This window comes from Pyrus communis, chromosome 10 (genome assembly GCF_041283825.1).
Source record: "Pyrus communis isolate YQ-2024b chromosome 10, ASM4128382v1, whole genome shotgun sequence".
NCBI lineage: Eukaryota > Viridiplantae > Streptophyta > Magnoliopsida > Rosales > Rosaceae > Pyrus > Pyrus communis.
Window position 1 is genome coordinate 6,050,044 of NC_142574.1, and position 27,361 is coordinate 6,077,404.

Genomic DNA, 27,361 nt, shown 5'->3' on the forward strand with positions numbered 1-27,361 from the left:
TTCAGTTTTATAAATAGTTCTCGTGTTCAGTTTCATAAATAGTTATCGTGCTCAGTTTCATAAATAATGTAGTACTTGTGTTCAGCTTAAGAAACTGTCAGTGTTCAGTTTTAGAAATAGTGATAGTACCCATCTTTAGTTCTATAAATAGTTAGTGTTCAGTTTCAAAAATAGTTTAGTACTTGTGTTCAGTTTCATAAATAGTCAGTTTAAGAAATAGTGTGACACCCCGTATTTTAAAAATATATGTCTAAATAAAAAGAGTTTTATTGAGTTTCTTTTACCCGTGTGTCAGGTGCATGGTCCATTTTGCCACTGATTTCGGGTCTAGGGCATATGTGACAAATATTCAGTGTTCAGTTTAAAAATAGTGATAGTACCCGTGTTAGAAATAATCAATGTTCAGTTTAAAAAATAATTAGTTTAAAAATAGTGGTGGTACCCGTGTTAGAAATAATCAGTGTTCAGTTTAAGAAACAGTGATAGTACCAATGTTCAGTTTAAGAAATAATGATAACTCCGTGTTCAGTTCTAGAAACAATAAGTGTTCAATTTATAGTTGATACTAGTAATAGAGCCCGCGCGTTGCTGCGGGTTTTAAAAGTTTATAAAACATGTATAAAGTTGTATTTCAATAGTAGAAAACGATAGTAGGCAAGAGAAGCATAGAGCTAGGTGCATAACAAAGCTTCAGTAATGCATAAATGATTTCATCAAATGTAAAGGAAAGGATTGCTAACTACTAAGACATGCAACTAACACAAAAACAATTACTCTTGAGCTTACAATTATGATTGTTGTTTGATCGAGATTATTCAGCTCAATCTGCTTTGTTCATCTATTTCTTACGCTTTCTGTGTTGATCTCTCAACCCTGAAAGGAATAACAATATCAATACAAAAACAGTCAAACATAGCCACAGAAGCCAAACACCAACAATCTCTCATATCCTCCACCCAAAAACACATAGAAAGAAAAAGGAAGAATATGTACGTGTTTTCTCCTCTTCTCTTTTCCTCCTAAAGATACTCACAATGGATATCATTGACAGTGATAATATATTATTGTTTCTTTGGTCAAATGTAATCTAATATTATCAATTGGTAGTTAGTTCTAAAACATTGTTTTTGCAAAAAAAATGAAAAAAGAATGTTGTAGAAAGATGGATCAGATATATTTGGTTTGGTGTCTCTATGTAATATAGAGATATAATGTAAAAATAAAAATGAGTCAGCATTAGTACGTTAGAATCAAACTATTCAAATTTCCATACAAAACAAAACCATATGGACCCCATTTTTGTACAATAACTCGCAGATGCTGTAAAATACATCTAATACAGGGCAAATAAATACTGATAAATACAGGCTTCTCTAAATAAGCCCATGCAACTACACACATAGAAATAAATCGATAATAAGAATATAAATATGTATACCATGCCTTGAAAACAATGAATAAATTAAATCATCATCTTGACAATTATAAAGAAAACCAACTATATGATTAACAAAAATTAAGCCTAAAAAGAAACTCAGGACATAAAGATCTATTATAAATTGTCGCTTACATCAGAAACAAATGTTAATTTATTCAAAATCAAACATGGAAAAAAATATATATATGGAAAGAAGAGAATAGATAATAAGCGCGAACAAATTTTGTTCAGATTATTAATTCATATTGCAAATCATAGGTCACAAATTGAAACCAAATGATATCATCAAAGAATACCTTTTGTATTATGTCTTTATATTGATTGCCAACAAAATGGTCTTCTTTTTTTTTTTTTTCCTTTCTCAACCCAAAGTAGAACCACCAAACCCTGTAATGAAACAAAATATTGTTCATAGAAAATTCCAAAAATTTAATTAGATTTAACCAATACAGTCCTAAACCTATTTAATCTGAAAAATATAAAAAGAATTTTGTACATTACAAAATCAAATCAAATCATATAATCTCAAACATTTTATTCATACCTTTTTTATTGTCTTTATACCGATCACCAACAACCTTTATATATTTTTACTCAATCTTTGAAGGTGAATTTTTATAAAAACCTGCAATCATGACCAAAAAAAAATTAATATCACAAAGATAGAAAAAAATTGCAGCCTTGAATATTTATAACATCAAGAGAAGGACCACACAAAGATAAGATTGATCAACAAAGATACATTTGTTCACCAAAGTCCAATAAAATACATTCAGAAAAGCTGTTCAGTTTTTACACTTATTGATCAAATGGACTTTAAAAACGAATTCAAATGAACTAAACGGAAAAGAATAACAAAAATTATTGTAAAAAAAAAAAAAAGAATTTAAGCATATTAAGACCATGCACTAACTCTTTGACTAAATCATCAACACTCTAAATACGAATAAATAAATGTGCAAGTAGAGGTGTAAAGTAGAGGATCCCATAATCGTCCCAATGTTAATTTCATGAGTAGTTTACGAAGACATGTGAGGACAATAATTACTTTGTCAACTGATTTAAACAATGAGATTCCAAAAAAGACAACCCCGTAGGAGACACACTATAGTTTCTGCCCACCACAGAGCGTAATCTCTGTCCACACACTATCCATACCCCTTACTGAATCAAAACCCATAAATCGAACTGATCACAAAACTGGATTACTGCTCTTACTCTGTTAGACATACCCACACTTATCAATTTACACATAAATTTCAATTCTGAATCATTGGGGTTTCCAAAAAATTCCACAGAAATGCAAAAGTAGACAAATAAATTGAAACAAAATTATGTGCACTGGGGAATCAAGACTCACCCAAAATTGCTATCCAATGCCCTACAATTGAGAACACGTTTACAAAGCCTTTCAAAGGCTCATATTCAACTTTCATATGCAAAGACTCTAAGCTCCAATTGTTATTTCTCAACTCTAGTTACTTCAGCTGCATAACAGAAAGAAAAGAAAAAATTTATTTAACTATAATTAACTAATCTGATTTAAGATTAATAAAAAAAAAGTCGGAAATTTCAGCTTTAAAAAATTACATCTCAGGCTGGAAGTCGAATAAAAAACGTAGAATTTCAAAACTCCTCACCTTAATGTCAGAAACCCGAAAAACCGGATCTCCTGAAACCAAAAAGAAAACCAAATTAAATCTGAGGCCAAAATTCCCAAAATCACAACCAAAAAATTTAAATGAAAAACCCGTTTATAAATCCAAATTTACACTCCCAAGCACATAACATTCAAAGCCCATACCAAATCGGCAGCAGGAAACGTGATCCGCTCCAAATTTTCTGCAAATCGAGACCAAACTGACTATTTTTTAGCAAGCGAGCGTTGTCGTCTGCAGCCTCCGACAAAAGGATCTAAACAAATTTTACTGACTTAACCATTTTTTGGAAAAAGCCGAGACACAGAGAGAACTCGAGATGGGAGAGCAAGGCCAGGATTGAGAGAAGGTTTGTGAGACAGAGATAGAATTGGAAAGAAGAGTCCAGAAAAGAGAAAAGCTGTAGTCCACGAAGAAGGGATACCCTCTACTGAAATCATCGACGACAAACGCGTGGCAAAGGAGGGTAGCGATGCCATTTCACTGTAGCAAAGATGGCAAAAAATTGACTTAACTAACGAATTGAGGGGCATTTTGGTCCGCACACTGCTCTAGAACAGTAACCAGAAGTTTGGGTTTTAGTATATATAAATTTTTTTTACTTATGAAAATATATTTTTAGCTAATTGATTTTTTGTTTTACTTGAAAAGTTGCACAAGTATCAAATTTCTAGTTGTAATTTTAACGTTGTTTTGGAATTAATCAATGCGGAATGTAATACCTATGTATGGTTAGAAGCTCCACACAAATTTTTAGTTATAACTTCAAAGCTGTAACAATAAAAAAATGAATAAAAAAATAAAAACAAAAATCCAATCATCCCTCTCTTCTCACTTAAAATCTGGTCATCTCCTGCGAGAACCTCAATTCCACCACACCCACCGCACAATGACATTTGAAGCAGAGACACTCGGCAAAGCGGCCTCCTTTCTTTCAAGCAGAAGCGGAATGTCTGTGCAAGCGTCGGTGAGAACGGAGTGAACAAGTAGCTTGACTATAGGAGATCCACAACATACTGCAAACTTGATCCTTCTCTCCTGCCATCGATCCTCCAGAGGGTCCCAATTTCCATTCCCATTGGTTTAAATTGATCCTCATATGAAATCTGCCACGGGGTCTCTATGAATAGGATGCTTCATCTGAAATCCAGTTTCGAGTTGCATACTTGTGAATAAAGGGAATTTAATTTCTAACGGAATGGGGTTTCCGTTAGCGGCAAGGACTGGAATTTTTTTATTTATTTCATGTTGGGCTTTTAGCTTAGCCCATTGTGTTCAATGTTTATAAGGCCTAACATAGAATAGTTGTATCCTTATGATTAAATATAAAGTCATTTTGGTTAAATAATAGTATAAGGTGGTTTTTGGTTAAATTAAATTTAGTCCAAACCTTTTTCATTAAAGCTCCCAATAAGAAATCTAAGATTCAATTTTCATTAAAGGTAAATTTGAATCATATTATTGCTAACCCATTGTAAGATTGAGTTCGTCCTCTTCTCTTTTATATAAATAATAACGTTTATTAAAAATTATCAATGGTTAAAAACTAAAAAAATAAAAAATAACAAGAAAAGAAAATGAAAAGAAGAGTTTGCTTGAGTGACAAAACAGCTGCAACATAAAAGAAGCCAAAAGCTTTGGCAGCTTAATTTCTTCTCCACCCTCAACGAAACGCCAAATCTCGTTTCTGCTTACCTTGCCCACCACAAAGCACCTGCGATGTCGACTGAGACAGAGGACGCCGTGCGACGTCGCACAGCGGTTGCCGACTACCGCAAAAAGTTACTCCAGCACAAGGAGCTCGATTCCCGAGTTCGTGCAGGTCAGATTCACTCCCAAACCCTAATCCCCTTTTGCAGTTAACAAACCAAATTGTCCCAATTAGTAAGCTTTATTGTGATCGCCCTTTTAGGGTTTCGATTCGGATTTTCAATTGAGCGGTTCAGTTCCGATTTTGTTATCTAGATTTTCAAATGCATTCGATTTCGCCTTTTTGGGGCTTTCTGTTATGTTATGGTTATAGTAATTGAGATGCTTTGAAAAAATTGTTTGGGTCACGCAATTGATTTTTTTTTGGCCATGGGATGGTGTGCAGTGAGAGAGAACTTGCGGGCTGCAAAGAAAGAATTTGGGAAAACTGAAGATGATTTGAAGTCCCTTCAGAGTGTTGGACAGATTATCGGTGAAGTTCTCAGGCCTCTCGATAACGAACGCCGTAAGTAGTTTGTTTGCGTAATGCTTGTTTCATTGTCTAAAATTTGATTGTTGGAAACCTGCAAGAGTAGTGCTTTTAGGTCTTTCTTTGTGTTTGAGAACTGCAAAAGTAATGATCTTTTATTTTATTGACTCAGTTATTGTGAAGGCAAGTAGTGGCCCAAGGTATGTGGTTGGGTGCCGCAGTAAAGTTGACAAAGAAAAACTAACAGCCGGCACGCGGGTTGTTTTGGATATGACTACCTTGACTATCATGCGAGCTCTTCCCAGAGAAGTAATTATCTTCCGATTATCTGTTATCAAGTTTGACACTTTATTCAGCTACTCATGAACATTCTTTTTGTAGGTTGATCCGGTTGTGTATAATATGCTTCACGAAGATCCTGGTAATGTTAGCTACTCAGCCGTCGGAGGACTATCGGATCAGATTCGAGAGCTTAGGGAATCCATTGAATTGCCTCTAATGAACCCTGAGCTCTTCCTTAGAGTGGGGATCAAGCCTCCTAAGGTAATTTTGTATGCTGTTGGTGTTCTTTGTATTTTTAACCACATTTTCCGAAGGCTGATGCCTATTTTAGAAACCTAGAAACTTAGAACTTCCAAATACAGCTTTTTTTTTCTTATTTTATTTAAATTGTTCCAGGGTGTTCTTCTGTATGGACCTCCGGGAACTGGAAAGACGTTACTTGCCAGAGCTATTGCTAGCAACATAGATGCTAACTTTCTTAAGGTTAGTTATTTTTTTCTGTAGAAGTTTGGAAATCACGTCATAACTTTTCTTGCTGCAAATTTCGGTACTCATTCTTTGAATAAGAATAGAATCCTTTTTAGTTGTTTCAACTTATCTTTGATATACGATACTACATACCTGGTGTAGGTTGTATCAAGTGCCATCATTGACAAATATATCGGTGAAAGTGCAAGATTGATAAGGGAAATGTTTGGTTATGCCCGTGATCACCAGGTAGGTGCTTGATAATTACTTTCAATTTAACAGTAGATGTTCTTATTTAAAAGCATACTTATTGTGTTGACTTTATGTTTAGCCTTGTATCATTTTTATGGATGAGATCGATGCTATTGGTGGACGGCGTTTTAGTGAAGGGACTAGTGCGGACCGAGAAATTCAGCGAACACTCATGGAGTTGCTTAACCAGTTAGATGGATTTGATCAGCTCGGAAAGGTATGTTACGTTTTGGTTGAAATCAAGCTTTATTTTTTTGGTTTAGTCATAACAAATAGATGCAAACACATTTATCCAGTCATGCTTGTATAAACTGACTAATGCCATAAAAGTAGATCATATCTTGGCATGGATGATGGATGTTGATTTGTTTCATTTCACAGGTGAAAATGATCATGGCAACCAATAGGCCTGATGTCCTGGATCCAGCACTTCTCCGCCCTGGGCGACTAGACCGCAAGATAGAGATCCCATTGCCTAATGAGCAATCAAGAATGGAAATTCTCAAAATCCATGCTGCTGGGATAGCCAAACATGGGGACATTGATTATGAGGCAGTTGTGAAACTTGCTGAGGTAAGCAAGACTATATTTATTATCTATATCAAAAGATTTTATTTCATGCTTTACCTCAACCATTTGTTTCATTGTTTTCATTTCAGGGTTTTAATGGAGCTGATCTTCGTAATGTCTGCACTGAAGCTGGGATGTCTGCGATCCGTGCTGAGAGGGATTATGTTATTCATGAAGATTTCATGAAGGTACGTGTTAATTAAAGTACTGATGTTATACTAGATTGAAAATGATGATGATTAATAGATGGAAATGAGGCTTGAAACTACATGGGTTATGGTCTCGGTGATGTGGCCTGAAATCAATGATGGTCATCCTGAAAATTATGGAATCCAAGAATGTCTATGGTGGTTTAGGGTTGTCTGATTCGTGTTGTTCTATGTCACAATCTGTGTAAGAGGTGCTTAACCATGCACCTTAAGAAAGCATCTAGATACAAGTTATATGCTTTAACTTGTTTACCGGTGAAAAGTAGTTAGTTTAGATTTTACAAAGGATTTACGAGTTAAGAAATTTCATTAGTGCAATGGCTTGGCTGGGTTTGTCACCTATATGGGGTTTGGACTACCTACTCGCATATCGAACCCAAAGACCACTCAAGTGAGAGAATGATAGTGTGCTAGTGAAGTCAAAGTGGTGTCAAATATTTGGTTCTGTAGCATACTGTCTGTTGCATGGCGATGTTTGTCTTGTTCGTTTGGCACTGTGCATACAAATAATAATTTTCGGTATCTTGATTGCCAGTTTTTTTTATGTTTTATATTTCAGGCTGTACGGAAACTGAATGAAGCCAAGAAACTTGAATCTAGCGCCCACTACAATGCAGATTTTGGGAAGGAATGAAACTAAATTTGAATTTTGAACCTACCCGACGAGTTACTTAAGAGAAACTGCATTCATGTGCTGGCTGGCTGGCTGTTGTGCTGTATTTTCTTTATGATATGTGGGGATGGTGGTACTGCAATATAGCTTCCAGGAATGTGTTTACCACCAGACTCACATTACGAATTGTATTCTGAAGACGCGACGCCATTTACTCATTCGAGTCTTTAATTAGTATTATGATTCTCCAACATTCAATTGTTTGTTGCTTACTGTGGTTCTATAATGTGTTTCTTACGGATGGTATTAGTGTTAAATCTGTGATTTAATGCCTTTATGCTACAGAAACTCTCCGATTCTCTCTAAGTAACAAATAATAACTGCATCATTTGTAACTTGTGGCTTTTTCGTGTGGGATCAACTAATAAACTTAAATGCTATAAGTCGTATTCACACCCCCTTCAAGGTTTTTACTCCTATTAAGGAGAAATACCTATATAGACGTGTTCAGTGTCATGTTTCTTGTTGGATTGGGACGCCACATGACGGTGAAACTGTTCCATCTAAGTTGCTCTTGGTCTCCTTGTAAAAACGCTAACACACTTCCGTCCACCCGTCCTTCCAATAGCCAATAGCACTTTGAGGGATGAGTTTATATAGGGTAAACGAATCATCAACTTGTTTATATTATTATCCACTAACAACTCTAGCTAGTCAGAAAGAAAATTAAAGCTCTGGTTCCAGAGCTAGAACTGCTCGAGCATTGGTCCTTGAATTTATCACCTGGATGTTCCAAAATTCCAACACCTCGTTACATGATAGCATTCTGTTCTTATTGTGCATCTGGAATTCCATTGTGGTCCACTTTTCAGGCAATATGCTCTGCCAAACTAAGAATCTTGACATGCTTTTTCTTCCTCAACTCGTGCGGGACGGGTCCAAATACTCTTGTCCCAATCGGCTGCCCTTGCTTGTCGACGAGTACCACAGCATTGTCATCAAACTTGACCTCACTCCCATCACAACGGCCTCGCTGCATGGCAGCACGAACAACCACACCATAAACAACCTTTCCTTTCTTCACTTTTCCATTCGGATGGGCCTCCTTTACTGATGCAACAATGGTGTCTCCCAATCTTGCTCCCTTCTTATTTGCCTTCAAAGCTTGTATACACATCACCTTTTTTGCCCCTGAATTGTCCACGACTTTGAGAACAGTCCTCATCTGTATGAAGGTCCTTTGCTGCTGTAAACGTGCAACAAACAAAAACCGATAACGACAACTACGAATCAGTCTCATCTCAACACCAAGTAATAAACGAGTAGGCAATTTGAGACGAAGATAAACACAATAAACAGTAAGCCAACTTGGAATTAATTAACTAGAAATTTTTTTGTTGACTCTTCTAAATGGCTCTGTAAATGTTACCAATTCAAGACTACAAGAAATTCTTCATTCTATGCAACCTAAAATATTCAAGATTTAAAACCAGTAAAAAAAAAAATTTACATGAAACCATCCTAGTAAATATTCTACCTGAAAATGTCGTAAATATTCAACGGATATACTTTTTAATATAGGTATAATGTTCAAAAAATTATCAGACCAACAAACTGACCTGAGATAAGAAAGTGCTGCTTGTCGTCTCATGTGATGTACTCAATAAGCCAGACAAGTTGTTGCCGAGGCCCCCCAACAACGAACGACCAACTAGGTTTGTTTCCAGCAGATTGAACAGATTGCAGTGAGTGATAAGCAAACAGTTGCAGAACATAGACCAAAAAACACTTAAACTTAATCCACGAAATCAGAAAATTGCACCACTTCAATATGGCAATATCCACGATATCCCACACGAATAATGAAAGAACCACATCTTGAATCAGATCCACACTCACCTACTTTACTTTAGTTATCATGCAAGGTGCAAGAAGTTAATGGCAGAAAAAATCTTGATTCTTGAAAAATAAAAGTTCTTACAGATTTTCCTAACACAATTCAATGGATTTAGAATCTAACATTTGAATAAGAAATCACACAAATAATACAAAACAGATTACTTGACAAATGACGTACCCCGTGAACATTTCGAAGCCAAACCTGCAGCCATTCCTTAATAGTAACTTTTACTTTCAGCCAAACTGAAAATCTTCTTCTATCCTCCGTTCAGCTGTGTATAAAATGTCAGAAAATTCATAAAAGAAAAAGAAATCTCATCACAGATTTAGAAATTTAATTTAATTCATTTTTCTGGACCAGATTTTTAAAATAAAAAGTAACAAGAAACGATGTTGATGAAGAAAACACACACACACACATAGACAACTTTGTCCTGCACTAAATCATCTTAAAGTATAACATTACATTCAACAATGGGGACAATGAAAAGTAAACTATGAAAAATCAATGTGAAGTATCAAACACTTAAAACAGCATAATAACGACAGAATTCACAACTCACAAACTATTGTAGGGTAATCGCTGATGGACTCTCAAATCTTTAATTAAAATGTGAGAAAAAAAAGACACAATAATGTGTTGTAAGTTGTAACTTGTATATGTGTATGGTGTACATTAATTGCGCATACACTTGTCCATAAAATCCAAACACGTATATGCATGAATATCCATCACAAGCAGGCACACCAATATAAGTTAGAAGAACACAAACAGAAAGATATCTCCTTTAGGGGAAAAAAAGTGCAACATAATACCAAGTACCTGTTGTGCAAGAGTTCAGATTACACTCGCAGTAAGAAATCAGGTTTCAGTATTTTCACTTGCTTTTAGTCTGTTTGAAACCGACCTGTTTTGAAGGATCTTCCACCCATCCATTCAATTACAATCGGTATTGGTCTTACCTTACGACACCCAATCCAACCAGAATTGAACGGGAAATCCATTTCAACTAAATCCCAGATGAGTTGTTTTACAATCAGTTTTCTTTTCATTTGATTATAAGGACCTAGCATCAAAAGTGGTCCCAAAACAGAAGAAACCTAATCCAAGCATCAAAACAACAACATTCATACGCAGCAACATTTCGTTCTATCATTCATTCACTCAGCAAACACTTAACCCAGGACTTCCAATGATCAAAACAGCAACGAATACCCGCAAAGAAATAACCCAACAGTTAGAATCACCCATATTCCCGGAAGAGTGCCGCTACTACAAAAACCCACGAAATCCGATATGGTTCTAAATTCTAATACACACACATTTCGAAAATCCTTTATTTCGTTTTGAATGATTTCATTTTGCTCACTTAGACATCCAACCTATTGTCATTGATAGAAAACCATACACATGAGATAAATTAAAACAATTACCATTAGAAATTAGCAAAATTATGATTAATTTCTCGAAAACCCGCAAATCATTCAAATGCAACGACGATCAAATTGACATTTCTACCACGACGGTGAAAGAACGAGACAAGTAGACCAGAATTAAATTATCTAGATTGAAATATAAATAACGGATTTACTATAACTAACAAACAATTGATGTAAAATTAGAAACAAAACGGAAGGATGAAACGCGAGAAGAAACTGAGAGAGAGAGAGAGAGAGAGAGAGAGAGAGATTGACCTGTGGCTAACTGGGAGCAGAGGAGTTGCAGAGAGTGGTGGTGTGGTCGGAGCTTCGAATGATGCTAAAACCCTAAACGGTTAACCCCCGAGATATTAATCAGTAAATATTGTCGATATCAATTTTTTAATATCTCACCGGTACAAGGGGTGAAGTTTGCATTTTACCCTTCCTTTTCCGTATCGAGTCTTAATTTTTCAAATGGTTCAATAAAAATTTCGATAATTTTGTAGATATTTTGAACACTAGGTATTAAAAGTAATTTTTCATTTTTGAGATTCGAATAATTTGATATGGTACACTAGAGATAGAAAATTTAGATTAAACTGCATGATAAATCAGTTATAAAAATTTGGTATCGAACTCGGCATAATGTTATTTATTTGAGTTTATACTAAGATCTCCCACTTAGCGCTAGGATCAAGTGGTAATTCTATGCAAGTGAAAGGTTTAGTGTCAATATATCATTAACAAAAGGATAATGCTATTGACACTCTAAAAATCTCATTGCGCACTCTAAATTTTATAATAGTACCCCAACAAAAATGGTTTAAGCTTTTGTTTTTTGTTTTTTGTTTGGGGAAATGATAACACATCTTTTTTTAGTCCCCTACACACCCTTGTTTACTATTATTCATCGTTTTCGTTTGATTTATTCAATTCAGTGACCAAAAATAATAAGAGGCTTAACAAATGTAATTCCTTACAAATACTGAAAAATCCAAAAAATGAGGTCCGTCTTTCGCTCCTTTATTTGACAACAATTTAATTGTGATCAAAATACCAGCAAATCTTAAATCTATGGGGGAAAAGCCCCTTGCTAAATGTTTTATATCGCAAGGTGAACGCAAACGCACAACGCAGCTTCTCCAGATTACGCTTTGTAGTTCACTTCTCACCCGTCGATCAATCCACCCAGCTCCTTGATGTCGTATCAGCAGAATGCAAATATTCACTGCCATTGTAATGAATCTAGAGCTTGTTGGTGAATCTGATTATCTCCAGCTGCCACTACATTAAAACCTGGGGAACGTACCAAATTACCGTTATCCGTTGACTCCAAGAATAAACAAATAAAATAAAACGAAGAAGCAGAAATAGCCCCAATTAGGCGCGATGACATATAAATAGTCAGCGAAAGCATGTTAGAGGTTGGCATACTTGTTGCCTTTGAATTTGGAGAAGCATCCCACAAAAGCCGATGTCCCTTCCAATCTGTTATGACACCGCCAGCACCTTCTATCACAGGTATCAGTGAAAGAAAATCGTATGGCTGATAAAACAGTTGAGATTCTTGTTAGGTAAAAGCAATGAAGTCTATCTAACACAATAACATCTTTCATGGATGACGAGAAATGTAACGAGATTCATGCATGGTTGCGGATTTAAGACAGCTCAATGCAAGAAAAAAGGCGCTAAAAGTGCAGAAAAGATAGACGCAGATATCACAAAGGTTATCTAACACATCATCAGAAACTACCAATTCCCTTCTGCTTTAAATTCTCTCTCTAGTTCAACCAGAGATTTAGAATAGCTACCACTCATATCATACACCAGGCATCGCCTTTTTAGCGGCCCAGACATTCCGAAGAGAAAAGCATATCACTTGATAGATTAGTCATATAAACAATTTAACAACGAAGAGTTCAGCTTACCTTGAGACCAGACTCAACAACAAGATCCACAAAACCAGAAGCCAGCAGAGCATAAGCATAGCAGTCACAGCCGTATAATGGCACTTTTACCTATAGACCAGAAATGAAGTACATGAGTCATTTCATTATTCGCTTTTATAAGAATTTAAATTTAGAATATTTAAGATGAAAACGTCAACCGGCAAAAATGTAAAGATGTATGAAACACTTGGAAGTTATATTTTCACAATAGGTTTCCTGATGTTTTACATACTAGGATATTCAGCTTAATATCAACTTCAGCATAATTATGTGTTCCCAAAGTTGCTCAGGATCGAGTGAGAATGAGAAATTCACACAGATTATCCCAAACGCATAGGAACTTCACAAAAAGTAAAAGGACAAAGCAAGCCTACCACTGCCCAAATTTGCTCTCCCTTTTTTTCCCTTTGAGGTAATTCTTATCAACTGAGTCTGATTTTTAATATAGCTCATATAACTAAAAGTGAATCCACTAATATGGCAGCACTTTTCTGTCACCAAATTTCAAAATTATATATTTTATGAACGGACCTTATTTCTAACACGAATAAATGCCTCTTCTGCCTTTGCACTGAATAGGTGTGGGCTTGTAGTGTACCTAATCATGGGAACACGTAAAGTCATATAAGAGAAATCCTAAAACAAAAATGATAGAGAAAGGGAAAATTATAAATCCCTGGCTCACACGAATTGGATGCCATAAAGGTCTAGATACATTTTGGACATGGTTACTTTTTAAGCAACAATCATTTCGGCTATACAATAGATACTCAAAGGAAAAAAAAGAACCTACAAATAAGCCTGTGCCAGATTTGCACAAGCGCGTGTGGACACTACTTGGCCATTCAATGTAGTTTTCCTTCCACTAATCCCAACCCATCTTTCTCTTAAAACAGGCTGATCAATTATCCCAAGAATCTGGAGGAAAAGAAGTATCAGTTCAAGAAGTACGTACATGTAATCTTTAAGTCTGAAATAATTTATTGTGCAATTATTCAAACTCAGTGTGAAAATATTCAGTCCGGGAAACTGGGAATGAGCACCAATTTTAGATGTGCACAATATTTTAATTCCAAGATAACATCTATTGCATGCACAAAATGAAACGAATTACTTTCACTTGCCAAGTGGCAAGTGCTAAAATGATGAAACTACCTAGATTTTTCCTGCCTGTAACACATTTTTTAAACAAATTTTTCTTTCAGAAAAGCTATCTCCCATTCAGAAGAGATGAATACCAAAGGAAAAAAAAATGTCTTTCTAGAAACGGAATCCTGCAATTACATATTAAATTTTTAAGAAAAATAACAAGAAGCCAGTTCCTATTTTATGCACGTTGTAGCAGATGATTCTTACTGGTTTACCCCGATGTAGCAGAGCAATGAGAGTACCAAACACAGGTTTTCCTGGAAAAAGAAAATGCAGATTTTACTAGAGAAAACATTTAAGGTCATAAGACTCATAAATATGATGTTCCCTTCAAGAGAAACATACCAGTGATAAAGCTCTTTGTCCCGTCTATTGGATCTAAAACCCAAACATAATCTGTAAACTTCTCATTGCATCTCCACCCATTCTCTTCTCCATAACTGCAATGAAAACTCTATCATATCTTCACCGACAGTACAAAATATAAATATTCATGGTTGTACTTACAAATTTAAAATTGAGATAAACCAAATCTTCTTTTATGTTCCATTGGGTTTGAAGAAAATAGTCAAGAGTCATACAAAACAACAACAACAACAACCACCAAGCCTTATCCCACTAAGTGGGGTCGGCCTTATGAATCCTAGAACGCCACTGTGCTCAGTATTGCTCCAAGTACTCCATAGCTTTTCCAAGAGTCATGCGAGAGTGGTAGAGAATAAAAAAGCTAAATGATGCCTAAACTCGTCAATTGAATTAAACTACTTATCATAGCTTAAGCGAAACTTGTCATGTTCAATTCTAAAAATGGAAACTCCAAGCCAAAAAATTCAGAAACCAAAACAGTTAGAGATATAACACTCTAACAATATTTCCTTTCAGCTTTTTCTAGGTAAAATAACATACATTTAGAATGTAAAGCTAAAGACTCAGAATTTACGGTCCAGTTCAACTTAAGCAGTCCAGTTTCCTTGTGACCAATTGAAATTATAGGAAAATGATCAATTCACATAGAAAACTTACATGGCATGAGAAGGAAGATTCTCTGATATAATTGAGACCATTGCTCCCTCTGCTGTTTGATCTGCAATTGTCACAGGGCCTGCAGCAAAACAATCAAGCCGGACATCAATGACTAATAAAGTTTCCCATACTCCACACTGCACACCAATCACTTACTCTCGAAAGGACTTTCGCGGATGAACTCACTCAGCTTCATCAATTCAATGTTTTCCCAATTAGTTTATGAACCAAACAGCTCAGAGCTCAAAACTCAGCGCTCCAATCGAAATTTTCTTTTCCTACATTTTCTCAGCAACCAAACAGAACAACAACAATTGAATCCAGCATTCCTAATATTCTCTAAATTCCTCACAAATCCTCGTAGTCTCAAGTTTACTCGTCTTGCCACTTGGTACTATAGTTTTCGCTCGAACCCTTAGTGTAAATGTATATGTTTTCTCTTCACTAGAAAAATATTTACCAAAAAGATTCTAGCCATTTTCCGAGTCTCGCAGTTAGCTTTCCCGGCGGAAACCAAACAGAGCAGGTATGACAATACACACTTACAGAAACTAATACACACATATAGAAACTTACTGGAATCCTCTTTATCGAGAATGTCAAACTTGTGCCGGAAATATTTCCGAATCACTTCCCCGGAGGCGTCGGCAACCTTGCTGGCGACCTCAGCGAAGCGGTCGAGCTCGAAATCGTTGGGCGGGAGCGAAACGACGGGGTCTGGGAGGTCGGGGCGGGAGGCCATTGCGAGTGGGAGTCGATGACGGGAGACAGGGAGGCTGAGGAGCGAGAGCGAGTACTTGGGAGTGGAGAAACGAATGGTGAGAGTGTTGAGGATGGGAACGGCAATCGGAGGGGTTTGGGAGAAGGAGAGGGGTTTGGGAAGCTGGGAGAGCATTTGGGAAGACAGATGAGGCAGGAAATGAAGAGAAGAGACACCGATGGAGTGGTGGCCAGTTCGGTTGGGGAGGAGGAGGGAGGTGGCCCGGGGGTGGTTTTGGAGGTTTAGGGAGCGGAGGTTGACGTGTATTGTGCACCGTTGGAATGTGAAAGGGTGGCTGGATTTCACCGGTCTCAAATGTGGACCCACCACCACAGAATTTATGTGATATTTGCACAATAATAATACTAGGGAAACCAATTTGTAGAAAAAATTTGCAAAACTAAAAGATACGAAAGTTGAATAATTGATTGATTTATTATTTAAGCGTTTATAAACGTGCTCATCCTTATTGATGATACATTGTTTAGTCTGTTTATTAGTCTACGAATTTAGTCTGCTTAGCATTACCCTTTCCACAAGGAGCTTGGGACTATATCTAAATTTTTTCTTCTCGATTCGGTTTGTCGTTGATCTTCTTAACCACTTATTAGTATGTTGTATGAAAGAAAAATTATAATTGAGTAAGGAACGTTTTAGGGTCCGTTGAGTAATGCTTTACAAAACGATTATTGTAAATCGATAACAAATAGAATTTTGTATTTTTATGATTTGCGAATGTGTCTAGTAGTTTAAACCGGAATTCTTTTTGAGAATGAAAACGTCTCTAATACTAATATCTGAAATGTCATTAAAAATTAATAAAGTCGAGTTTGGTAGTAATATTTTGTACTATCACTACAAAAAAAGTGATTATTCGTTGCGGTTAACTAGGGGCAAATGGAAGAATTAGCCTCTATTAATAAGATACTAGTATTTGCCTACACACTTTATGTGTATGAATACATTTTTTTAGAAAATGAGAGAGAGAGAGAGAGAGAGAGAGAGAGAGAGAGAGAGAGAGAACGTGGGGAAGTGAGAGGTTTTTTATTTATTTTATTTTTTTTAATATTAGATGTATTTTAACTAGGTGAGGCTTCAATAAAAAAAAAGTAAAATTTGAACATGTGAAATTATATTATTGCCCATTATTTGTTTTTTTTGTGTGATAGAAGACTAATTTATCGTTTTACCCTCTTTTGATTGACAAAGAGGATTTTATTAATTAGTAGAGATTAGATGCATAAATATTATTTGCCCCTATTAGTTCTATTAATTAGGGGCGTTTAAATCAGCCCTCAATATGGGAACAATTTTCAACTGTTAATTTTAATAACTAGTAGGGGAAACAACTGCCTCTATTGTCAATAAGATATAATTATTTAATACCCTAATCCTAATCCCACTATTACCTTATCAATCTCCACTTTTTCTAACTGTTTAATTTCTTTGTTTTATTTTAATTTCTATTGTTTAAATGTATCAACACCTAACCTAGGTCAAATATGCATTATCTCTTCCTATATTAACTGTTCTTCTCTCCTGCGCTTATTCACTCTATCAAGTATCAATAGCATTCTCTTTTCCCCGTCTCTTTGTTCTTTCCTTCATTTTTTGTTCTCCCTTTTTCTTTATTTCTTAATGCTCGTCATTGGTGGATTGAAATCAAGATAAAGAGATCATTAGGGGTTGAGAAAGTTTAAAACTTTGATTGATTTCTGAAGTTTATTATTCTTTCTTTTCTCTTGTTCTGCAACGTTCATACAGGTAATAATTTTCATTGTTTTTCTTTACCCAGTTATTTTGATTTTGAGTTTTGTATATATTTTGTGCGATTACGTTACGAGCCCAACTTGTCTGTTAAGGAAAATATCTCTATTACTTAGTCAATATTGTAATTGATATTGTGGTTATTTCCTTTCCTATTTAGTTTCTGGACAAGCCTTAATTGTAGGATATAGTTTAGGTTTTCCTTTTCCCGAATGGTTGTATAAAAGCTGTAAACCTAGTTGTTGAATATATACAAGAATTACAATCCCATTCTGTGATTCTTATGATGGTACCAGAGTGATTGATATCTGGGAAAATAAACAGTAAACACATAAACAACCCTAGCAAACCCTAGCCATGGGCGATAGCACAGACACGAAGTCGAAGTCAACTTCCTCAAGCATGACTTCACATCTAAAGTGGGAGAGTCCTAATCATCCACTTTATCTCCATCATTCAGATCAACCCGGTGCAGTACTTGTGCCGCAGTCACTAGTGGAAGACAATTACAATACATGGATCCAGTCCATGACCATGGCCTTAACGGTCAAGAACAAACTAGGACTTGTTGATGGAACTGTCAAGAAGCCAAGTGAAGATGAACATGAAGAATTGCAGCAATGGAATCGCTGCAATAATCTGGTTAAAACATGGCTCTTAGGATCCATGTCAAAAGAAATCTCAAGTAGTGTCATCAACTGCAAGGATGCAAGGCAGATGTGGCTTGATTTACAAGAACGGTTTTCTCATTCAAACATCGTTCAATTGTTTCATGTAGAAAACGAGATCCATGACTGTGTACAAGGCAACATGTCGGTAAGTTCATACTTTACCAAACTAAAAGGCTTATGGGACGAGCGCGATGTGCTGTGTTCTATCCCTGCATGTGGCTGCGATACAAAGAAGGAAATCATCTCCTATGTTGAGACTCAGAAAACAATGAAATTCCTCATGGGTTTAAGTGATTCCTTTTCCACTGTCCGCAGTAATATCCTCCTTCTTGAGCCTTTACCCACAGTGAACAGAGCCTACTCTCTTGTTCTTCGCCATGAGAAGCAGGCGGAAGTCTCAAGTGGAAAAAATACCTCTCAACCTGACGCGGCAGCATTTGCTGTAAAGACTGGTGGACGCGAGATTGAAACTGAGGATGGTGGTCCTCGCTGTGGTAGATGTAGCAAGACAAACCACAGCACCAAAAATTGTCGTGCCCATCTCAAATGCACTTTCTGTGGATGGAAGGGTCATACCTTCGAATATTGCCGCAAACGTAAAGCGGCCGCTGAAACTGAACAAAGCCGCTCGACACCTTTCAAGGGCAATCAAGTTGCCGTGCATGACAAGAAAGATGGGATGCCAAGCTTTCCTTTTTCTCAAGACGATTGTAAGCAGATCCTTGCCATGTTGAACAAAAATCGTTCCTCATTTGCCAATCACGTGGGTAACTCTTCAACTAATGAAGAACTTTCAGGTAAAGCATTTTCTCTCATGCATAATGGTATTAAACATGTTTGGATCTTGGATAGTGGTGCAACGGACCACGTTGTTTGCAGTCCTCATTATCTCACATCATCGAGGCCAGTTACAAATCACACTGTCCAACTTCCAAATGGCTCTCTTGCCACGGTCACTCACATTGGACAAGTGGTCTTCTCTCCCACACTTGTGCTTGACAATGTTTTGTGTGTTCCATTCTTTACCTTAAATCTGATATCCATTAGCAAACTTGCATATGATTCCCTTTATATTACAATCTTCCTCAAACAGTTTTGTGTCATACAGGACCTACGTTCGGGGAAGATGATTGGGACGGGAATTGAACGGGGGGGCCTCTACTATCTCGACCCATCCAAGAAAGGAACATGCAACACCATTAGCATAACCAACCCGCATCTTTGGCACCAACGCCTCGGACATCCATCCAAAACTGCCTCTATGTTATTTCCTTTTAAACCAAGTTTTTGTGATTCCAATAAGTGTGACATTTGTCCTTTAGCCAAGCAAACAAGAGCACCATTTTCCCTGAGTTCCATATCCACTAAATCTTGTTTTGAATTGCTGCATGTTGACATCTGGGGGGGGTATCACGTTCCTTCTATTTCTGGTGCAAAATATTTTTTAACTATCGTTGATGATTACACTAGGAGCACCTGGATTTACCTAATGAAATATAAATCTGACACACAGCAGCTTCTTGTGCAATTTGTTCATTTGGTTGAAACCCAATTTAATGCTAAAGTCAAAACCATTCGTAGTGATAACGGCCCCGAGTTTAAGCTTGCTAGTTTTTATGCCCTGAAAGGTATTGTCCATCAAACCAGCTGCGTTCACACACCACAGCAAAATGGTGTTGCTGAACGTAAGCATCGTCATTTATTAAATGTTGCCCGAGCTTTACTCTTCCAAGCAAACATGCCACAACGTTTTTGGGGGGACGCCATACTCACTGCAGCCTATCTCATTAACCGCACTCCTACACCCCTTCTCCACGGGAAAACACCCTATGAAATGTTGTTTCAAACAGCCCCCAGTTACTCGCACTTACGTGTGTTTGGCTGTTTGTGTTTTGCCTCTACTCACGCCTATAAACCTTCCAAGTTCGATCCTCGTTCCCGTCGTTGTGTCTTTCTTGGGTACCCATATGGTCAAAAGGGTTATCGACTTTTCGACCTCCATCTTAACAAAATTTTTGTCTCTCGGGATGTGATCTTTTTTGAAAACCATTTCCCTTATCATTCTGCCACTTCCGCTGCTCAACCACAGTCCACCCTACCAACACATCCCTTATTTCCCCTTGCTGTCGATCCCTTTCCTGTCCCACGACCCATACTACCCTCCACACACACACCCACTGAGCCATCCACTTCTCACACACCCACTGAGCCATCCTCCGAGCCCTCACCCTCCCCACCTCCTTCTCCTCATTCCCCACCTGCTACACCCCCACATGCACCATCCCCAGACACCACCATTCCCTATTCCCCCTCCCCAACTCAACCTGTTCTACCTACTCCACCCCGCCGTAGCACACGCCCCACCAAACCCTCTTCCTTTTTGCAGGACTTTCATGTCGAGGTTGCTCTCCCGTCCAGACCTGCTCCCGCTTCTTCTACGAACGTGGCTCTTTCCTCGTCAGGTACTTCTCATCCTCTCTCCAATTCTTTGTCCTATGATCGACTCTCTTCTCACCATAAGGCCTACATCACTAATCTTTCTCTCATTCGAGAACCTACGAACTTTTCCCAGGCTGTCCGTGATTCACACTGGCGTGATGCCATGCATCATGAGCTGGCTGCTCTTCAAGCCAATCATACCTGGACCCTTGTGACTTTGCCGCTGCATAAACGTCCCATTGGTTGTAAATGGGTTTACAAGATCAAACTCAAACCTGATGGCACCGTTGATCGGTACAAAGCCCGCCTTGTTGCCAAAGGTTACAGTCAAATTGAAGGGGTTGATTATCAAGAAACTTTTGCTCCTGTCGCCAAGTTAACCACCGTCTGTGTGCTCCTAAGTGTCGCTGCTGTGCAAGGTTGGCATCTTCATCAGCTGGATGTCAACAATGCTTTCTTAAATGGTGACCTTGACGAGGATGTCTACATGACTTTGCCTCCTGGTTTCGGACGAAAGGGGGAGACTCGAGTATGCAAGTTGAATAAATCCCTCTACGGTTTAAAGCAAGCTTCAAGGCAATGGTTCATTAAGTTATCTCATGCTCTGAAGGCTGCTGGATTTGTTCAATCAAGGTCCGACTATTCACTATTCGTCCGAAGTCGTCATGGTAACTTCATTGCTTTACTGGTATATGTTGATGATGTGATATTAGCAGGGAATAATCTGCATGAAATTGAAGAAACCAAGAAGTTCCTCTCTCAGCGTTTCAAACTCAAAGACTTGGGGCAACTCAAATACTTCTTGGGAATAGAAGTTGCACGATCAAAGCATGGAATTACTATATGCCAACGTAAATATGCCCTCGAGATATTGGAAGATGCTGGGTTTCTAGGCGTTAAGCCTTCTCGGTTCCCTGTGGACCAAAATTTGTCACTCACACAAATGGAAGGAAAGGAGCTGAATGACCCTTCATCGTATAGACGACTTGTGGGCAGGTTAATATACTTGACCATAACAAGGCCTGACTTGGCTTATGCTGTTCACATGCTAAGTCAGTTCATGGAGAAACCTCGGCAACCACATCTTGATGCTGCACACAAGGTCCTCAAGTACATTAAACAAGCACCTGGACAAGGGATTTTTCTTCCTTCCACAGGCTCATTGCAATTACAAGCATTTTGTGATGCTGATTGGGCTAGATGTCGAGATACCAGAAGGTCGATAACAGGGTTCTGCATTTTGCTTGGTCATGCACCTATTTCTTGGAAAACTAAGAAACAAACGACAATATCTCGTTCGAGTGCAGAGGCCGAATACCGTTCCATGGCTACCACATGTTGTGAAATTGTATGGCTGAAGAATATTTTGAAGGACCTAAGAGTGAACCATTCTCAGCCAGTGAAGTTGTTTTGTGACAATCAAGCAGCATTACACATTGCTTCAAATCCTGTTTTTCATGAACGAACGAAGCACATAGAAATCGATTGTCATCTAGTACGAGAAAAGATTCAAGAAGGAATGATACGCACGGCTTACATACGGACCAACGATCAACCAGCTGATATATTCACTAAGCCGTTGAGTTCAATACAGTTCGAAGTTCTACTTGGCAAGTTGGGTGTTATTAACATACACTCCAACTTGAGGGGGAGTGTTAAGGAAAATATCTCTATTACTTAGTCAATATTGTAATTGATATTGTGGTTATTTCCTTTCCTATTTAGTTTCTGGACAAGCCTTAATTGTAGGATATAGTTTAGGTTTTCCTTTTCCCGAATGGTTGTATAAAAGCTGTAAACCTAGTTGTTGAATATATACAAGAATTACAATCCCATTCTGTGATTCTTATGATTGTCCCTATTTGAATTTGAGCTTTCTCTTTCGTTTATATATGTTTTGTAGGTTTTGTTTGGTATTCGATTTGGAATGGGAGGCAGTATTCGAGTGCGTATTTTGTATTTTTGGAAAAATTTGTAACAATTATTATGATCTTGTGTTTTGTGTTTACAGGGAAGATGGAACACATACTTTTCATATGCATCAAGGGGAGATTGAAGACAGACTTTTAATCGTTTTATGTGTTTGAATCAAGGGATTAGGTCTTTGATTAGATTTAGATTTGGAGAGAACTTTTAGAACCTTATGTACTGGGGTGGATTTGTATGTATTCATCGTACTCCTATCATATAACATTTGTACCTAATCAATTGAAGAATGTAACTTTAATAGTAATTTGTTGGCAATAGTTGGGTTGGTGATGATAGTAGTTTTGAATAATAATTTTCAAAAAACGGAAAAGAATTATAAATATACTTGATTTTGAAAATGTAAGAATACATATCAAATAATTAATGGTGAAATGGAAATCGTTTCTCAATTAAAGCAATTTCCAAAATGCAATACGACAAATAAAAACTCAATTAAATACAAATATTAAAGTAGGGGCCTTATTAATCGCCCCTAAAGCTTTCAACATCCGCACCTAATGTTTTTTCCACATCATGCTTGCCTACATAAAATAATAACTATTAGGGGGCAGAAATATGTACCCTTTTGTCTCTATTTATCAATAGCAACACTTTTTTAGGTGCAAATTTAATATCCGCCCTTCCTTACTATTAGGTGTGGAAATCTTTACTTTTTGCCCCTATTTTTAAGTAATAGATGCAAGTGTTTTAGCCTCTACTTGTTCTAAGTTTTGTAGTGTATACTTAAGATGATGGTCATGGTGGTAAAAATGTTGGTTATAATGAGAGTGGTGGTAATAGTGGTGCACTGGTGGCCATGGTGGAGGGGGAGGGGTGATGATTATGGTAGTGGTGTGGTAAAAGTGTTAATGGCAATGAGAGTGGTGCTAGTCAAAATGGTGGTAATAGTGGTGCGGTGGTGCCCATGGTTAGAGGCAGGTGGGCGGGGGAGGGGGATCGGGGATTTATCACATGGTAAAGTGCAAAAGGTAGCGGTGGTGACGATGGTAGTGATGGTGAGACAGTGAAAGTGGTGGTAGTCCATGTCGATGGAAGATGTGGTGACAATGTAGTGTGTCAAAAGATGGTGATGATAGTGAGATGATGGAAGTGGTGTTGGCCATGGTGGCATAAGTGGAGAATGTTGTGATAATTTTAATTTTTTTCTTAGAACTCTTGTTTTATAGTGTCATTTCTATTTCTTATTATTTTAAGAAATCATTCTGGAAAATAAAAGAAACATCGATTTAATGTTTGAATCCCCTCCCGTATCTAAATTGAATGTAAATTATCCTATAATTTGTATAAAAATAATAAAAAACTTCATTCTAATCCTTGACAAAGATGACTTTTAGACTAAAACCATGAGTAAAATCAAAATATAATTTTAGTCCCTTGACACATTAATAACCTCATTTATTAATTACATTTGAATTTTTGTTAATTATTTCTCTTTTTCTACCTAATTTTAATGTATTAATTTTATTTCATTATAAATTATAATTTTCATTTCATTTATCGTAATATATTTTGTTGTAAACATTTAGATAAACTAATTTTTGTTATACAATATATTTCGATGTACTCTGTCTTCTTCATTTAAATACATTAAATTCATTATAAAACATTTCGATGCATACACTTTTATACAAACATTTAGGTACATTAATTCAATATAATATCTTTCGGTACATACATTTCGATACTAACATTTCGATGCATACATTTTGTCGATACACACATTTAGGTATATTAATTTAAAAAAAATATTTCAGTATATATGATATTAACATTTAAATACATTAGTTCAATATAATATATTATACATTTAGGTACATTAATTGAGTCTTTCAAGTTTAAATTGTAAGATCCCACGTCGACCAACGGAGAGGGGGTGATGTGCCTTATATGTACATGTTCCCCTTCTTATAGCACAAGACCTTTTGGGAACTCACTGGCTTCGGATTCCATTGGAACTCCGAAGTTAAGCAAGTTCGGGCGAGAGCGGTCCTAGGATGGGTGACCCACTAGGAAGTTCTCGTATGAATTCACAGAAACAAAACCATGAGGGCGTAGCTGGGGCCCAAAGCGGACAATATCGTGCTACAGCGGAGTCGGGACTAGGATGTGACAAAATGATAGCCTAAAGAGGACAATATCGTGCTAAAGCAGAGCCGGTCTGGGATGTGATGGAATGGTATTAGAGCCACTCTGTCGTGTGGTGCAAGTGTGCCGATGAGGACGTCGGGCCCTAAGGGGGGTGGATTGTAAGATCCCACATCGACCAACGGAGAGGGGGTGATGTGCCTTTTATGTACATGCTCCCCTCCTTATAGCACGAGACATTTTGGGAACTCACTGGCTTCGGATTCCATTGGAACTCTGAAGCTAAGCGAGTTCAGGCGAGAGCAATCCTAGGACGGGTGACCCACAACTTCTTCTCTGATTTCCCAGAAACAAAACTGTGAAGGAATGGTACGCCCAAAGCGGACAATATCGTGCTACGATGGAGCCGGTCTAGGATGTGACATAAATAGTGTTAAATAAATAAATAAAAACATTTTTTTTTATCAAAAAAATTTAAAATTTGTATATTAATAAATTTAAATATTTAACATGAGAGACTAAATAAAATACACATTAATTGTTTTAAATTAAGAACCCCTAAAAATAATTAGACAAGAAAATCAATTTTTCTCTCGTCAACCTTTTGTTAGGGTATCATGTCGCATGCAAAACAAAATAATAAATCATTGTTCTGAACCACATTTTATCAGATAAATTATTATTTTCTGATAAACTAATGAAAATAAGCTCATCAATAGCTAGAACAATTACAAGAAGAAGTTCTTTATTATTACACTGATCAAGCTCACAATTCACAAACTGCACACAATTAATTCAAACGTAACCAGCAACCCTCATACAACACATCAATTCCAGAATACACTGATTAAAGCTTAATTAATTCATTGATGGCTATGATGACCAGGCAACTTGTCCTTGATCTTCTCCATCATGCTTTTCTTCTCAGGCTCGGTTGTGACTCTGGTGGTTTGAACAACTTTGTTTTCATGTCCATGGCCCTGTGTCTTTGCTTGCTGCTGATCGTCTTTATGCTTCCCCCCACCGAGTTTATCCTTTATATTCTCCTTCAGTTCCTTCTTCCTTCTCCCACCTTTCCCATCATCCTCAGACTACAACCAACAAATTATAAGACATCAACCAAAAAGTCAACAAAAACCCTTAACTCTACCGTTCAATTTTTCTTTCAGTTACACTTGAAAGAAACAAGGGTGTGCAAAATGACACACTGAAAGCGTAGAGAACTAGCATAACAGAAAATTAAGACAATTTTTAATACTTGTACATAGAAGAAACGTGTCTTACGCTAGAGCTACCGGAACGGCGGAGTTCACTACCAAGACTGCCATGGGGCTGCTGTTGTTGATGCTCACCAACACCAACACTAACACCAACATCGTACCCAGGTGATTGATCACTTGTTTATTTGCCACCAAACATGTCATGCCCTCCCGTAACTCCAGCAGCGCCACCATGCTCTCCATACCCTCCGGTGATTCTAGAGCCGGGAACATGCGGACCTGCACCAGTGTGTGCTTCAGTCCCAATTCCACCTGTGGTGGCCACGCTTGTGAGGTGAATAGGGTTTCTAAGCTCGTCTGTCAGTTTGACAAGGTTTCCATGCTCGTCTATGAGCTGCACCGGATTTCCGTACTCGTCTCTAATTTGAGCCATTTGGGTAATCTCCAAAAATGATCCTTTCAATCTATTGATGTTCGAACATGAACAGGTTCGAGGAGGGTTGGTCTTTTTTTTTTTTTTTAAGGGAATATGAATGACGGTGGATAAAGTGTATGTCGGTTTCCATGTCACTGCATGTTGACACGTGTTATGACAATATGCAGACAGTGTCATTAGCAGCACGACCACGTTTGATGAAGCTTCCACGTGTTAACTTGTGGGGGTGGCACATGCTTACGATGGCTCTGCGTTTTGGGTTGGGATGGGATATGAATCAATCTCTTTTAGAGAACAAAATATGATCGCCATGATGTTTTCTTCCTTGGCCGCTAGTGTGTAGTGTGTAACCATGATTCAAGTCTTGTTAACAAAGTGTAGTCGAATTATCAGATAGATGGGCAAAGGTCCACTTCTAACCACATCACTATTGTTTCCAACTTAATAATTACCACTTGTACAGTCTATTAGGTGTGAGGTTTTATCACAAAACAAAAGACCATCGGGTGTGAGATTTTATCCCAAAACAAAAGGCTTCGGTATTAGTCGAAGTGAGTTAAGATATTTAAACTCTTCTTTTTAGATAGAGCCAATGTGTGATATTTCAACACGCCCTCTCACGTAAGACCCAATTAGTGAGTCATACGTGGGAGATCCATACATTGGCAAACAATTGGGTCACACGTGAAGATCCTCACATTAGCAACCACATGGAGCTAGTGGGACTCACCTTACATGCGGGGCCATGGAGCCTACCATCATTGCGTGGGGCGAAGGGGACCCACCCATCACGTGGCAGTACGGCCTTGTTCTATGGCTCTGATACCAAATCGAATTATCAGATAGACGGAGCAAAGACCCACTTCCAACAATATCAATATTG

The 27,361-nt window shown here is 37.4% G+C and overlaps 4 protein-coding genes, 1 long non-coding RNA gene and 1 pseudogene across 8 annotated transcripts; 2 read left to right on the forward strand and 4 right to left on the reverse strand.

The window, feature by feature from the left end:
- Nucleotides 1–560: 560 nt before the first annotated feature.
- On the reverse strand, nt 561–3,606 carry LOC148693423 (uncharacterized). Of its 2 annotated transcripts, XR_015952496.1 has the most exons (7): nt 3,243–3,606; nt 3,079–3,110; nt 2,799–2,925; nt 1,983–2,063; nt 1,735–1,825; nt 787–873; nt 561–588 (listed from the first exon to the last, which is right to left on the reverse strand). It is a non-coding gene; the product is annotated as an uncharacterized LOC148693423 (long non-coding RNA). The 2 variants fall into 2 exon arrangements; XR_015952497.1 differs by lacking the exon at nt 1,735–1,825 and having other exon boundaries at nt 3,243–3,605.
- A 1,025-nt stretch (nt 3,607–4,631) lies between these two features.
- Nucleotides 4,632–7,922, forward strand: LOC137727822 (26S proteasome regulatory subunit 10B homolog A). Its single transcript, XM_068466654.2, has 10 exons — nt 4,632–4,918; nt 5,192–5,311; nt 5,448–5,584; nt 5,657–5,818; nt 5,954–6,040; nt 6,188–6,274; nt 6,357–6,494; nt 6,659–6,850; nt 6,937–7,035; nt 7,616–7,922. The coding sequence occupies exons 1-10, from the start codon at nt 4,816–4,818 to the stop codon at nt 7,688–7,690; spliced, it is 1,200 nt and encodes a 399-aa protein (XP_068322755.1). The 5' UTR covers nt 4,632–4,815; the 3' UTR covers nt 7,691–7,922.
- Nucleotides 7,923–8,252: 330 nt separating this feature from the next.
- Nucleotides 8,253–11,403, reverse strand: LOC137727823 (large ribosomal subunit protein uL14mz). 2 transcript variants are annotated; one of them, XM_068466655.2, is made up of 4 exons: nt 11,264–11,403; nt 9,747–9,840; nt 9,289–9,380; nt 8,253–8,915 (listed from the first exon to the last, which is right to left on the reverse strand). In XM_068466655.2, the coding sequence occupies exons 2-4, from the start codon at nt 9,778–9,780 to the stop codon at nt 8,538–8,540; spliced, it is 504 nt and encodes a 167-aa protein (XP_068322756.1). In that variant the 5' UTR covers nt 9,781–9,840; nt 11,264–11,403; the 3' UTR covers nt 8,253–8,537. The 2 variants fall into 2 exon arrangements, with proteins under 2 accessions (XP_068322756.1, XP_068322757.1); XM_068466656.2 differs by having other exon boundaries at nt 8,413–8,912.
- Nucleotides 11,404–11,928: 525 nt separating this feature from the next.
- On the reverse strand, nt 11,929–16,202 carry LOC137729962 (bifunctional phosphatase IMPL2, chloroplastic). Of its 2 annotated transcripts, XM_068469014.2 has the most exons (9): nt 15,688–16,202; nt 15,112–15,190; nt 14,434–14,528; nt 14,296–14,345; nt 13,733–13,857; nt 13,471–13,537; nt 12,919–13,008; nt 12,425–12,536; nt 11,929–12,286 (listed from the first exon to the last, which is right to left on the reverse strand). In XM_068469014.2, the coding sequence occupies exons 1-9, from the start codon at nt 16,004–16,006 to the stop codon at nt 12,216–12,218; spliced, it is 1,008 nt and encodes a 335-aa protein (XP_068325115.2). In that variant the 5' UTR covers nt 16,007–16,202; the 3' UTR covers nt 11,929–12,215. The 2 variants fall into 2 exon arrangements, with proteins under 2 accessions (XP_068325115.2, XP_088533385.1); XM_088677259.1 differs by lacking the exons at nt 13,471–13,537; nt 13,733–13,857 and having other exon boundaries at nt 15,688–16,178.
- A 1,793-nt stretch (nt 16,203–17,995) lies between these two features.
- On the forward strand, nt 17,996–19,455 carry LOC148693424 (uncharacterized). The gene is made up of 2 exons (XM_088677203.1): nt 17,996–19,106; nt 19,418–19,455. Exons 1-2 carry the CDS (start codon nt 17,996–17,998, stop codon nt 19,453–19,455), a joined length of 1,149 nt encoding a protein of 382 aa, XP_088533329.1.
- A 6,230-nt stretch (nt 19,456–25,685) lies between these two features.
- LOC137727701 (uncharacterized) lies at nt 25,686–26,475 on the reverse strand (annotated as a pseudogene).
- Between the last annotated feature and the right edge of the window lie 886 nt (nt 26,476–27,361).

Bases quoted from the DNA above. Each gene is read 5' to 3' on its own strand.
- LOC137727822 (XM_068466654.2), top strand. From the start codon at position 4,816: ATGTCGACTGAGACAGAGGACGCCGTGCGACGTCGCACAGCGGTTGCC. The intron at 6,275-6,356 runs GTAGGTGCTTGA...CTTTATGTTTAG, and splicing joins GTTATGCCCGTGATCACCAG to CCTTGTATCATTTTTATGGA. The intron at 7,036-7,615 runs GTACGTGTTAAT...TTTATATTTCAG, and splicing joins TTCATGAAGATTTCATGAAG to GCTGTACGGAAACTGAATGA.
- LOC137727823 (XM_068466655.2), bottom strand. From the start codon at position 9,780: ATGGCTGCAGGTTTGGCTTCGAAATGTTCACGGG. The intron at 9,381-9,746 runs GTACGTCATTTG...AAACAAACCTAG, and splicing joins GGCTTCGAAATGTTCACGGG to TTGGTCGTTCGTTGTTGGGG. The intron at 8,916-9,288 runs GTCAGTTTGTTG...GCACGTTTACAG, and splicing joins GCAGCACTTTCTTATCTCAG to CAGCAAAGGACCTTCATACA.
- LOC137729962 (XM_068469014.2), bottom strand. From the start codon at position 16,006: ATGCTCTCCCAGCTTCCCAAACCCCTCTCCTTCTCCCAAACCCCTCCG. The intron at 15,191-15,687 runs GTAAGTTTCTAT...GTTTTGCTGCAG, and splicing joins TCTCGATAAAGAGGATTCCA to GCCCTGTGACAATTGCAGAT. The intron at 13,538-13,732 runs GTAGGTTCTTTT...TCCCATGATTAG, and splicing joins AATCTGGCACAGGCTTATTT to GTACACTACAAGCCCACACC.
- LOC148693424 (XM_088677203.1), top strand. From the start codon at position 17,996: ATGGGCGATAGCACAGACACGAAGTCGAAGTCAACTTCCTCAAGCATG. The intron at 19,107-19,417 runs GTAAAGCATTTT...TGTGTCATACAG, and splicing joins AACTAATGAAGAACTTTCAG to GACCTACGTTCGGGGAAGAT.